Source organism: Microcaecilia unicolor, chromosome 2 (assembly GCF_901765095.1).
Source record: "Microcaecilia unicolor chromosome 2, aMicUni1.1, whole genome shotgun sequence".
Classification (NCBI taxonomy): Eukaryota; Metazoa; Chordata; class Amphibia; order Gymnophiona; family Siphonopidae; genus Microcaecilia; species Microcaecilia unicolor.
The window spans coordinates 437,041,308-437,055,497 of NC_044032.1; the positions used below are offsets into that span (position 1 = coordinate 437,041,308).

General features: G+C 40.1%; 1 protein-coding gene across 1 annotated transcript in view; it reads right to left on the reverse strand.

The window, feature by feature from the left end:
- Positions 1-5,961: 5,961 nt before the first annotated feature.
- The window catches only part of ALPK1 (alpha kinase 1), a 134,519-nt gene continuing 126,290 nt past the window's right edge, over positions 5,962-14,190 (reverse strand). Inside the window, exons 13-14 of the mRNA XM_030190852.1 lie at positions 12,357-12,543; positions 5,962-6,666 (exon numbers count right to left, since the gene is read on the reverse strand). Coding sequence (XP_030046712.1) covers positions 6,467-6,666; positions 12,357-12,543 — 387 coding nt within the window. The 3' untranslated portion in view covers positions 5,962-6,466. The remainder of the gene's footprint in view (positions 6,667-12,356; positions 12,544-14,190) is intronic.

The following is a 14,190-nucleotide window of genomic DNA, read 5'->3' on the forward strand; positions in this document are numbered from 1 at the left end:
TAATATTGATCATGTGAGTGAATGTTTCCCTCCCCACCTTTTTTTTTTTTTCTTGGATACTATTTGGGTTTCTGTCAGATACTTGTGACCTAGATTGGCCACTGTTGGAAGCATTGTTGGACCATTGTTCTCACCCAGTATGGCTATTCTTATGTTCACTCTCTATCCCTGCACGCTCTCTGAAAATGTATAGCTTTTTAGTGCACGGTTAGCACACACACATTTCAGAAGCGGAGCCAGGTTGACGGCGTGGGGGAGTGAAAGCGGCGTGAGTGGACTTCCGCTGGTGCAGATTTTCTATGCAACACGATAGGCGCCGGCCCCTGCAGAACTCTGTTTGGGGGAGTGGCCGCTCCCCATGCATCCCACCTAGCTATTGACACACATGCATCCCACCTAGCTATTGACACATTTGGCAGTTATCACTGGATGCCTGAGCACATCCTGCAGTTCGTCATTATAAGCTGCATTAGGTGCACCTTAGAGTCTAACACAGCTTACTAAAAGGGCCCCTAAATTCCTTAGGGTGGGGGTGGGGGGTAAAATCTGTCAGCAATCAAGGGACAGGGAGGCCTCTTTCAGAACAGCAAGAAAGGAGTCCTTCACTGTGTGCTCTGGTGCAGCTGCACCCACTGTCTCCTACCCAGTACTTCTATTACTGATGGTAATAAGCACACTGAATACACTTTAGAAATTATGGGTCTCTTTTATCAAGCTGCGGCAAAAGAGGGCTGGTGCTGGCGTCTGTTTTACACACGTGCCGAGGCCCCCTTTTACCACAGCTGGTAAATCTCGCTTTCCTATAGGAAATGGCCGGGCAGCAAGTAAAGCACTTGCCATGCGGCCATTTTAGGGGGGAGCCCTTACTGCCACCCATTGAGGTGGCAGTAAGGGCTCCTGTGTTAACCTGGCGGTAACCAGGCAGCGCACGGCAATGCCCGATAACTGCCGGGTACAACCCGGCGCTACAAAAATACATTTTTGTAGCGCTGGAAATGACGGCGCGCTAGGGGTGGGGCGTACTGTCGGGCTGCTGTGGTACCCCAGCGATAATTCTTGTATAGCGAGTGGTAAGCCTGCGTTGGACTTACCTCAGCTTAATAAAAGGAGCCCTACGTGCCTAAAATTCAAAAGTGCCCCAAATAATACTACATATTAAGTAGAACAACCTTTATTTTATATATTAGGATTTATTTACCACCTTTTTGAAGGAATTCACTCAAGGCAGTGTACAACAAGAGTAAGTCAGACATAAGCAATAGACAATTACAGCAGTAAAAATATTCAAACACTAGTATGCTACATTGCAATGTTAACACAATATACAATAAAACATTTTAATAGACAGCATAGGGTAAAAACAAAGATGGAACATATAGATAGATAAGTAACAGGAGTAAGAAAATAAGGGCCCCCTCTACCAAGCTGCGGCAAAAGTGGGCCTGTGCTGGTGTCGGCATGTATTTTTCACGCACGCCAAGGCTCCCTTTTTCTGTATCGGGTAAAAGTCTCTCTTTCCTGCAGGAAATGGCTGTGCGACAAGTAAAGCACTTTCTGCACGGCCTTCTTGGGGGAAGCCCTTACCGCCACCCATTGAAGTGGCAGGAAGAGCTCCTGCGCTAACCTGGCGGTAACCGGGTAGTGTGCAGCACTGGCCAATTACCGCCAGTTACACTCCAGTGCTACAAAAATAAATATATTTTGTAGCACTGGGTATGATGGCGCGCTAGGGGTGGGAAGTACCGCTGGGCTGCTGCGGTAGCTCGGTGGCACTTCCTGTTTAGCGAGCGATAAGGCCATGTTGGGCTATTTATTAATTTAGATTTTGTTTTATTTTTTAAAAATTTTGGTGTGGTGTGGCATGTATATATAGAAGCCAGGGGTTAGCTCCCAGAGTCCATAATCTTCCTGTTGGCTATGTGAACAGTGATGTTCAGCAGCACTGTAAAAGAAATATTGAGGCTCAAAACAACCAAAAAACGATTTGCTCATCTGGTTGCCAAATCGACACAAGGCTTCAGATCCACTGGCCTTTAGTTTATTGTTTAGTTATCAAACATGTTTGGAGTATGTATTATGGGCGAAGTCTATAAATGGTGCTTAAGAATGAGTTCACACAAAACAATTTCTAGGTATAAATTAATATTCAGGTACTCATGTAAAAACCTATTCCTCTAAGAATGCCTAAAATTATTCTAATAATAGCACACTTTTAAACATACCCCCCCCCCCAAATAAAAATAAATAAATTAAATGTGAACAGTGTTCAGAGTGATTTAGTGCCTTGCATCAAAAGGATATAAATACAAATACCCAATCTATGCACTCAATAAATACCCATCATTGCAACGTACCCTACTGCCTCTTTGAGTCCTGGAGGCAAACAATATTTTTTTGCATATACCAAATTCAATCAGTAAAAAATTTTCAAAACGGTTCTAAACCATTGTGAACTACGATCAATTTGGCTAGCAAAGATTGCAATATCTACATGAATTTATCTCAGGGCAGTACATTTGGAGCTATTATGCTCGGATCAAAATGAGTAAAGTTGACAGCCTCTTATTGATATGCAGACACCTTGTGTATAACAAAATACATATTCATATGTAATTTCAGCTGAAGTCCCACTCCCATTCCCAACACAGTGTTGTGTTTCACTGATGTAATGGCGTCATCAGAACAGAAACTGTAATATAAAACATTATTATTATCTTTTCTACACCAACCTCTAACTCCAATACATATGAGTAAAATGTATGAAAACTAATATATAAAAATCTAAACTCCACCTTAAACTTTTAACTTGCAAATCTTATATTTCAGCTATCCATTGGCAGGAAACATCCAGATCCACTCTTCACCCCAGCAGCCTGGGCGCCGACATATGCACAATTCAAAGAATTTCCTTTTAACAGCTGAATCACTACTAAATGCAACCCAATAGGCTCTCTTGCATGTCAATCTCATAAACTAACCCAATCAATCTCCCTATTCAGCCCATTGGGAACCACTGTAGCCCATTCAAAGAGAATACACTGCTCATGCTGAATTAAGGCAGCCGTTACATCTCCTCCCAACTGTAAATGTGCCTGCATCAATACTATAAATCTTAATTCACTATCCAAATGGCCACATAAGTCTCAATGCTTTTTACCGGGGGGGGGGGGGGGGGGGGGGGGGGGGGGGAGGGCTTCTCTTTTATGAGTCTGTAAATTACTCAAGTGTTCTGCAATCCTTTCCTTAATTTTACGATTAGTTTTACCTATATACCATTTCATGCAAAGACATTGAATAGCATCTATCACTTGAGTGGAGTCACAATTTGTGTGATACTTCAAGTAAAATATCCATCCAGTATGTGGATTAATAACTGATTGTGCAGTTATAGTATACTGACAGTAAACACACTAGTGACACTTATGGGCTCATTTTCGAAAGAGAAGGACGCCCATCTTTCAACATAAATCGGAAGATGGACGTCCTTTTCCCAGAGTCGTCCAAATCGGTATAATCGAAAGCTGATTTTGGACATCCCCCAACTGCTTTCCGTCACAGGGACAAAGTTCAAGGGGGCGTATCGGAGGTGTAGTGATGGCGGGACGGGCATGCCTAACACTTGGACGTCCTTGACCCATAATCAAAAGAAACAAGGATGTCCCTGACAAACACTTGGACGACATTACCTGGTCGTGTTTTTCTTATGACCAAGGCACAAAAAGGTGCCCAAAATGACCAGATGACCACCGGAGAGAATCGGGGATGACCTCCCCTTACTCCCCCAGTGGTCACTAACCCCCTCCCACCCTCAAAAAATATCTTTCAAAATATTGATTGCCAGCCTCAGATGTCATACTCAGCTCCATCACAGAAGTATCCAGGTCCCTGGAGCAGTTTTAGTGGGTGCAGTGCACTTCAGGCAGGCGGACCCAGGCCCATACCCCCCTACCTGTTACGCTTGTGGTGGAAACAGCGAACCCTTCAAAACCCACTGTACCCACATCTAGGTGCCCCCTTCACCTGCAAGGACTATGGTAGTGGTGTACAGTTGTGGGGAGTGGGTTTTGGGGGGCTCAGCACACAAGGTAAGGGAGCTATGTACCTGGGAGCAATTTATGATGTCCACTGCAGTGCCCCCTAGGGTGCCCGGTTGGTGTCCTAGCATGTCAGGGGGACCAGTGCACTACAAATGCTGGCTCCTCCCACGACCAAATGGCTTGCATTTGGTCGTTTGTGAGATGGATGTCCTTGGTTTCGAAAATCATTGAAAATCAGAAATGTCCATGTCTAGGGACGACCATCTCTAAGGATGACCAAATTTCAGGATGTGGCCATCCATGACTATATTATCGAAATGAAAGATGGACGTCCATCTTGTTTTGAAAATACGGGTTTCCCCGCCCCTGGATCAGGACGTTTTGTGAGGACATCCAAATCGAAACATGGACGTACCTTTCGAAAATGCTCCTCCACGTGCCCCCCCCCCAAACAGATTACTATCATTTGATTGAGATCTAAATATGGACAACATCTAACCCATGTTGTTAGCACTTGTAAATGCATAATGGAGCTTGTCATGAGTGCAATTCTAAAATTGACCAATGTTTATTAATGATGTGTCTCACCATGTCCCCTTGACGAGAAAATGGTATGACACCGGTCAAAACCTGGTCATTGTGCCTAGAACGCTGATTACTATCCATCAGCCATTGCCTTTGGGCATTAGTAGCTCGCTTTCAAGTTGACCATATAACTTTTTCAGGATATCCCCTCTGTCTGAACCTCTCAGTTGATGGGCTTGGATCTGATAATCTTCCTGTGTGCTACAAAGTCGCTTAATCCTTAAAAAGTGCCCCACTGGTATACCATTCTTTAACCTCCTGGGATGGTAACTGTTGTAATGGAGAACCGTATTTCTGTCTGTGGGTTTTCTGAAAACAGAAGTATAAAATCTATTATTTGCATACTGAATATAAATATCTAGAAAATATGCCCCATGTCCTCCTATTTGTGTAGAAAACGTAATGTAATGCTTAACATCACAGTTATTTAAATGATGCAAAAATGCCATCAACTCACTGAGTGCTTGACCAGATTAAAAAAAAATGTCATCTATAAAGTATTTCCATAGACGAATGTGCTCAGCAAATCTAGATCCATACACATATGTATTCTCAAAGACAAACATATAGAGATATGTTACAGCTTCTGTTCGCCTGATGACACCATTACATCAGATTACTGTCTCATCCTGTCTACTGCTTTAAGTAACTGGAGTTTTTTTGACCGATGATGGTTGTCAGCCTTGCTCTATACTTTAGTGTGGAGAGTGGGCTGTTCATTGAGGTATTTTTTTCCTACTTTTTGATTAATGTTATTTAGAATATTTTAATTGCAGCAAGACGGAGTGACTGCTGTTCTAGTTTAAAAATTGACCCCTATGTACTAAAAATTAAATTATCTAAAACAAAATGTTCTTATTGTCTATCTAGAGAGATGCTGTTCCATGAGTAGTTTTTGTCTATTCATTTTGATTCAGCTCATTCCTTTTCAGTACTAGCTTAAAGTAGATTACTTTCAGGTACAGTAGGTGTTTTCCTGTCCCTTAAAAGTGCTTACAATCTAAGAGAGGATGTTATTAACATGGACTACCATTAAGATGTTATTTTACTGTTAACCCCAGTTATTAATAATTAGGTCTCGCTGCACAAAATGGAACCTGTGCTAAAAGAGCATCAGTTAGTGGTAAAAAAAAAAAAACGTCTTAACACTGGTGAATGTTACCATATAACTGTGCCCCTTAGTTGGTAACTGACAATGGAGGGTCACAAGGAGCATCAATGGGATTTGAATCCTGGCTTTCCTGGTTCTCAGCCCACTGCTCTAATCACCAGGCTACTTCTCCACTTTTTTCTTTAGTTCAAATATCTTTATTGAATTAACATACAATTTAAACAGAGCACATGTTAATCAGAGCTGCATAGAAATATAGTTATTTTTTAAGAGGCCTATGTGGTATGGCTCACTTTCAGTTACTTTCCTGAATAACCATTGACTTCACCTTGATAACTTCCTCACTTTCTTGTCACCTGGCATAATTTTGCAACTTTTAAGTCTGAAAAAGTCCTAATTTTTTGTCCATATCATAACAATATATTCAATGTTAAGATCCAGTTCAACGTAAGAAAGTTTTGTGATGTAAGTCTGCGGGACAGAGTTGAATATCCCTCCAGCTAGTTCAAATATCTTTCTTTCTTTATTTGAAAAGACAGAAGAAAATAGTCATTTTTCTGTAGAGTTGAAAACTAATTACTGTACTTTTGTCAGCAGCAGGTAACTAGCCATCAGTACTAGATGACTTTTCATAAGTAACAGTAAATGATCCCTGAGTATCTCAGAGCATCTGTGAGTTCTGAGGGTCTTTTGCTGGTGTGGTATATCAATCAGCAGTGGTCTTTCTATCTGACTAAACAGGTTTACATATGAAAGGTCTTGTTAGAGACATGAGATGGCAGATTTCATTGCACTCCTTGTGTTGGTTGTTGAAAAAGAAGTATATTCCCTTTTGTCCAAAGTTGGTGGATACATCATTATGCTTGGTAGAATGAATCTGTGGATCTGTGAGGTAAATCAAAGCTTCTCCTTTCTCACTTCCTGTCACCCAACCTGCAACGAAAGCACATTTTCTTGAGCATGGAAAACACACTAACTTCAAGTTCACACTATTCAATAAAAAAAAGTTATAAAAAACCATAAAATTTTGATTATTCTGCATAATTTTTATTTTTAATCCTATAACATGGAAGATATAATTCAGGTATGTACTTTCATTCATTTCCAACTGTTCCCACTCTGAATGTCAAAACAAGTAAGACAGAAGACAGCAGAGAGAGACCCAGCTATTGCTGTTCACTCTGCAAAGATATATAATAGCTGCTAGAAGTAGGAAGTGACTGCTGGTGAGCTCTTACTGCTTATCCAGGATAGTTTTTTGCCATCTTCCTCATTTGTACTCTGCCATCTTGAGCAGATGAATATATGAAATCCCATATTTGGTTGATACCCAGCACCCCTCCTCCTCATGCCTATCCATAAAAATTTGCATTTGTATGGGTGTCACAAATGTGCCACTTAATAGTCACATCAGAATCCTTATGACACCAGTTGATGTTGCAGAATAGGTGTGTTGTATCTCACAGTGGCATAGCCAGGGATTTGTTTACAGGAAGTACATCTCCCACATGCCCCCCATCTCCTTTGTGTCCCCCAGTACCTTAAAATCATCTCTGCTCCAGCAGCACTCATAGGCTGCCTGTGGACTGCACTAGGACTTCCTCTCTGAACTGTCCTGCCCTTCACAAAACAGGAAGTTGTATTAGAAAGGGCGGGACGGTTCAGAGAGGAAGTCCTGGTGCAGGCCTCAGGCAGCCTATGAGTGCTGCTGCCGCCAAAGGCAGGACTCCAAGGTGGATGGGAGCAGGGCCAGTGTAAAGGTGTTAGGCACCCCCCCAGGCAAACCTTCAGCTATGCACCCCACCCTATTAATTATCTCTTAGAGTTTTATGCCCCCACTGAGATGTCGATAAGTTCAACAATCATGATTACCCCAACATCAATCCTCTCCTAATGATCCAGTAAACTAGTATAACAGGAGTTATGCAATTAAAAAAAAATTATATATTTTTTTTACATATACACCACAAAACGTTTTGTTACAGAAAAAGGGTAGATACAAAAAAAATGAGAGAGAACAGTAACAAAGAAACAAATAAGTAAAATAGCTTCTCTGTCAATAATAATAATAATAATAATAATAATAATAATAAAACTATTTTTAATCTGCTATATCTAAAATATTCTAAGCGGGGAACAAAGGTAACATACTAAGTAAAATATGACAATACAAATCAGACAACATATAATAAAATACATCAGTTAAAATACAGAATTATTCATTACTAAAAAAAAAACAGCAACACTAGCTTCATGATCCATATGCTTGCACAAACATGAGCTTTTAGTTCTTCCTTGAACTGAGCAATCTTCTGGACAAAGCAAAGATCCACAGGTCAAGCGTTCCACAATTTGGGACCCTTAATATGAAAAATGGAAGATCTATACTCCTCCAAATGAAACTGCTGAAATGATGGAACTTCAAGCAACTGTCTTTGGGAAGATCTTAGAAAGCGTAAAGGTTGATAACATCTTAAAGTGGAACTGAGTGTCGGGGAAACACAACCATTCAATACTTTAAAAACAAAACCAAAGTTGGTCCAAAGGCTAACCATCCAGACTTGTGACACTCAACACTGCCTACTGATTTCTCAGCTAAGTAGAGAGAGAACAATGTATGGATTAGTGCTGGGGTGGAATTAATATAGGGCCCCTTTTACTAAGAGGCAGTAAGCCCAACGCGAGCTTATCACTCGCTAAACAGGAAATACCGCCGGGCTATGGCAGCAGCCCGGCGGTACTTTCCACCCCTAGCTTGCCGTCATATCCGGTGCTACAAAAATATATTTATTTTTGTAGTGCCAGAGTGTACCCGGTGGTAATCAGGCAGTGCCGTGTGAATCCAGTTACTGCCAGGTTAGAGCGGGAGTCCTTACTGTCACCTCAATGGTTGGCGGTAAGGGCTCCCCCTGAAATGGCCGCGTGGCAAGTGCTTTACTTGCCACATGGCCATTTCCTGCAAGAGAGACTTCCCTTTCATCTGCTGCAGTAAAAGGGGACTTTGGTGCATGTGAAAAACATGCACTGACGTCAGCACAGTCCCCTTTTGCAGCACCTTGGTAAAAGGGGCCCATGATGTAATATAATAGTTCAGGTAGTTAGGCCATGATTAGGGAAATTCTTTGGCTGGAAAAGTACCTGATATCAACATGTTTACTTCAAGCAAGAGCAAACATGTTATTTTCCATGGGACATTTTGTAGGACAGTAATAAGGGCTGTATCCAAAAGACTGATAACCAAGGAGACCTGAATTAAGCTGTTATTTGCTGTTGAAAACCATACAACTAGAATGGCCAAAAACAATTCAGAACAGGACTCTGATGTCCTAAAGAGACTTGGGAATGACAACCCAATATGGGGTTGTGATGTGTCATTGCTCGGGCACAAATGATGCAGTAAAGTACATTAAACTTAATGCACAGGAAAATGTATTTCAGCCAAGATGGATGGATTTGGTGACAGCGGATCCAAGTCTGGTGAAGACCAAGTGGGCATAAGATATACACAGGTTTGTGTGTATTGGAAGCAGACCAAACAAACAGAAAAAGTAAACACTGGGCCTTCAGGAATGAGAAAAATGCAATCCTTTATTAATGATGAATACCCGACATGGGCCGTGTTTCGGCGTACAAACGCCTGCATCAGGGGTCAAAAAGCTCTTCTAGGTCAGCTAGTTAGCTAGTAGATAAAGATGATTAACAAACAGCTTATATTCCCCGGTGTTTGAACAGCTCATAGATAAAACGCCTTCAGCCGCATAAACCAACATTTTTCTCATTCCTGAAGGCCCAGTGTTTACTTTTTCTGTTTGTTTGGTTGCTTTTGTATGCTGCTTTCCCTCTGTTTTGTGACTGTATTGGAAGCAGACCAACATGCCTAGCAGATATATCGAGAGAAGTTGAACGAACAGAAGTACTTAGCCTTTGCTCAAACCAAGGAGAGGGAGGGGGGGATGAGTAAACAGTCAACATTGAAGGCAAAGTTTCTTTTTCAGTAAAGCAGTGGCATGAATATATGTGAGTACATTAAATAATTCTGAGTGAGAATTGCTGTTGACAATATGTTGGAAATAATTTGTGAGCATAAATAAAGATCATTTGCAGTGACAGTGTATGCGTGACTCATAGGCTTGAAGAGTACCATTATTTCTTGCAAAAGGGGAAGTATGGTACATAAATTGTGCTATAAGTACCGTATTTACCATAACACCTTTATCAAAGAGTAGATGTAAATCTACTTGAAGAAGGCAGATGACCAGACACCCAAACATATAGGAATGTACTCAAATGGGTGGGCTCATAAAAGACGTATCTATGGGACTATAACTTTATAACACATCTACAAGGAATTTTTAACTAAAAAGACCCCACAGTTGTCTTAATGCCAAAACAAATAGTCTCCTTATCTGGGTAACTCATGTATCATCAAGATAAATTACAATCTTACAATTCAATAAAATTCTCTCTCTATTCCTGAAGAAAAGGTGCAAAACCCAATCTCTCTCTAGTTTAAGAACTAAGATGGAATGAAAGTCGCAATTTTTAAAGTTCAATCAACCCCTTCTATTATTTGAATTACATTGAACATATCAAAGGATAAATCCAAACCTGGGATTGGTCAGCACTATGTTTAGGAAAAGGGGGTAAATAATGTACTCTTAAAATCAAGGGACATGATTGTTCAGGAATCTTAGGTATTTCAAAGAAATTTCACTTCAAAGTTAATAACAGTGCAACTGAAGGAAGTTTGGAAAATTTTAAAAACAAAGGTTTCTGATATAATCAATTTTCCAGGTTCTCAAGATGATGATGAATACTCAAACTGTCCTTGACATCCACCCCTTTTTGTGAATTAAACTTGGATTTGAGAGTTTTTAATAAGTTTTTTAAAAAATTATTATTTTATTATATCTTATAGTTATATAAATCACCAGTTATCACATAGTGAAAAAGAAAAATAATCCAATAGCACAAAGGAAATCTAACAGTTAACCACAAGAAAAATAAATCTTTGCCCTCAATAAAAGGTAATAAATCCAAGTATCAAGAAAAAAGAAAAACAGTATAAAGAAACAAAGGGCTTCTTTTACAAAGCCGCGGTAGCAATTCCTGTGCAGCAAATGAGAGGAATCCCATTCAATTCCTATGGGCTTCCTCTTGTTTGTCGCATGGGAATTGCTAATGTGTCATTATAAAAGAAGCCCAAAGATAGGTCTATCTCTTCAGCCTGTCTATAGACTATCTAATCAGCGAACATTAATCTTTAGGAGTTTGAACATTTACCTTCAACTCTTCGTTTGCATGTAAAAAATCCAATAGTTGTTTATGATCAAAAAACATATAAGTTTTAACCTCGAAAACTACAATACATTTGCAGGGAAATTTTATGCAGTTCACCACCTCTCTTTGTACTTGGGCTCATGCATCACATACTGCACTTTTGGTTCACTATTTTGACTTTTATGTAGGTTCCATACTGCATATGGTGACCTGTATAACCATTTACATCTGATATATGCATATTTGGGTATGTTTTTCTTTTATTTTTCAATTCATTTGTGTCTTTCCTTTTTTTTTTTTTTACCTAGTTTTTAATTAACTTATATGCCTTAGCCTTGAAAGCTTTTTATGCATTTTTGCTTTTAAATTAAGTAAGTTGCTGAACTTATTATTATTGTATACTTATATACCTCTAATTTATATACCTTGTTCAAAAAAGATGGGTAGAGGATGAACTGATCCAATCAACTACAAATATTTAATAAAATCCTCAATAAATATTCAAGTCTGTAAAGTAAATCTATAGATTTAAACAAAGTGAAAAGTGGGTCAAAAAAGCCTCAAAGAGCTCCAGGCAGAACACCTTTGGAGCTAATAACTCTTCACCATTGGCAAAAACACACCACAATTTACATAAGTGCAAAGGTACCACCCTTTCATTTGGCACAGGATTTTATTGAGGATTGTATTGAATATCTGTAGTTGATTTATATACCTTAATCAGGTTCTTTTATATATAATGTTTTGAAAAGCATCACTGGAAGTGGAGCCTGATCGGCTGGCATCAACATTCAGGAGAGTCCCATTGCCCAGACTACTGGGGCAGCCATAGACCCAGCGATGGACCTCTGTGAAGTAGCTAAAAGCTCTATAAGATCTTGTTGGATGTCAGCATATATATATATATATATATATATATATATATATATATATATATACCAGTACCATGATTTTCAAAACATTATTCGGAATGTCCCCAGAATACACGTTAGAACTGATAGAACTATCACCAAGAAATGCAAGCCCAGAATCCAAAGCTACTTACTACTCCACCTACCCAGCTGTAGAAATCTGACCTACAAATCCATATACACGGCCGGATTTAGCTATGTGTTTACTCAGGTTCCGTTTATCTAACCATTCAGTTGACATATATGTAATGTGGGAAATCAGGGGAGGGGAACTTTTTCATATCACTGTAATTGGAAAGTACATAAAATAATTATTCATTATAATTTAAATTCGGTTTAGTTTCAAAACAAATAGTTGTTTCCTATGATGCTATGTAAAAATATAAAAGGGTCCCAGAAACATGTAAAAAACAGTTTTATAACTGTACTTACCTTGCAAATCAACTACAATATCAGTGTGCCTAGAAAATTCATATGTGAAATGTCCAAAGGCCATCCCATACTTGGTTGCTTCATACTGTGTTTTTACTACTTTGGTGTTATTGGATAATTTTATGAATTCCCCAAGAATGTAAGGTTCCAAGCTTACACATCCTTTTATAGTTCTGCCTTCCAAAATCTAAAAACAAAACAAAACTGAATGATGTAATGATAATCTAGGAACATTACCATCAGATGACAGTGGTCACAAACAGTATACTTGTGTAAAAATATACAACTCTTAAGAAATGATTGTCACACTTTTCATACTCTTTATATATATTTTTTTTTTTGTCAGATGTAGCACTCAAGATTTCCCAGATTTAATTCTTGGGACCTGTGTCTATGCTAATTTTTTAAACATGCAAATTATCCTTGTTCTTATGTAACCCCTGGGATAGATGGGGAGGGTTACTTTTAATATAATTTAATAGTTTTGTAGGAAGGTCAGGGCCTGGACCAGCTTTTGCTGGGACGCTGTTGGCACAGTTAATCCACATACCTCATACTTCTCTTGCATTCATTAAGTCAGTCCAGGACAGAAATTTATTGAATCAAAGGGTTTACTTAAACTTAGATGCTTCAGGCAAACAAGGGGACAAATGCTAAGTAGTAATTACACAAGCAGAGGTAGAAAAAATTGTTTGCAACACTTACAGTCTCTAGCAGGTTTGCTTATGGACACTCTCTGATTAGAGGTTTCTAGAAAAAATCTTTTTCATAACTTACTCTGGTGGTGAGCTGGTTCCCCATTTCAGCACCCACCAAGTGCAAGTGCAGAAGCTCTGTTACTGCTGCCCGCTCCTCTTCTCTCCAAGCGCATTGGCTATATTAGCCAGAGACCCCCTTCCTTTTATAGCAGTGGTGCAATGGCCAAGGAAGCAGGAGCCAGAACCAAAGGAATTGAATTGGGCTGGGTTTTTATAAGAACAAAGCTTCCCTCCAAGAGGTATCTCATGCTACCAGGAGAGCCAGCCTCTTCCCCCAGCTGTGGGGGTATTTACATATCATGTAGAACCACTAGAAATCTCTGCAATCCTTAGAGGAGCAGAACTCAAGGATCTCTATACTGAGATCAAATATATTCATATCTCACAGAGATAATAGTGACACTGCAGCTATGGGCTGTCACTCGGGGCATTATATTCAAGTTTTGGCAGTGGAAGTGGTTGGTGGGGGGAGGGGGAGTGGAAGGAGATGTGTGGCAGCATGCCTATGAACCCCAGTTGTGATCATCTTCTTACCATGCACCCAGGCCTATGGAGGGGATCCTAGTTGGGGTAGAAAGCAGCCTGTCCCTGTTTCAGCTCTCTCCCCCCCACCTCTGCACATTCCAGGTGGCTTTTCAGAGAGAGGCAAGACCAATAGCCCCAGAAAGAAGCAGCACACACTGTCCCGAACAGAGGGGAGGATCAGGAACTGATGTGATGTCATCAGCCCATGTGGCTCAAGGGATCAATATGAGTGAAGAAGACGTCATCATTGGTTGAAGGAAAACTTCTGATGCTAACCTATCAGGCTGTACCAGAAAGATATTGATGTGCAGGACAGGAGGTTCAGAAGCAAAAAGACAGAATGAGAATGACTGGTTGGGGGGGGGGGGGATTACAGAGAATGCTGAATTCATGGAGGGGCTGAGGCTGGGGAGAAGTGACTTACTTGGGGGGGGGGGGGGGGAGGGACAAAGTGAATCGAGAAGGTCCTCCAATGAATTTCATCATTTGCCAGCTAGAAGATTTCATTTCATTTAGTTTATTACAACATTTTATGTATCATTCTTTCACAA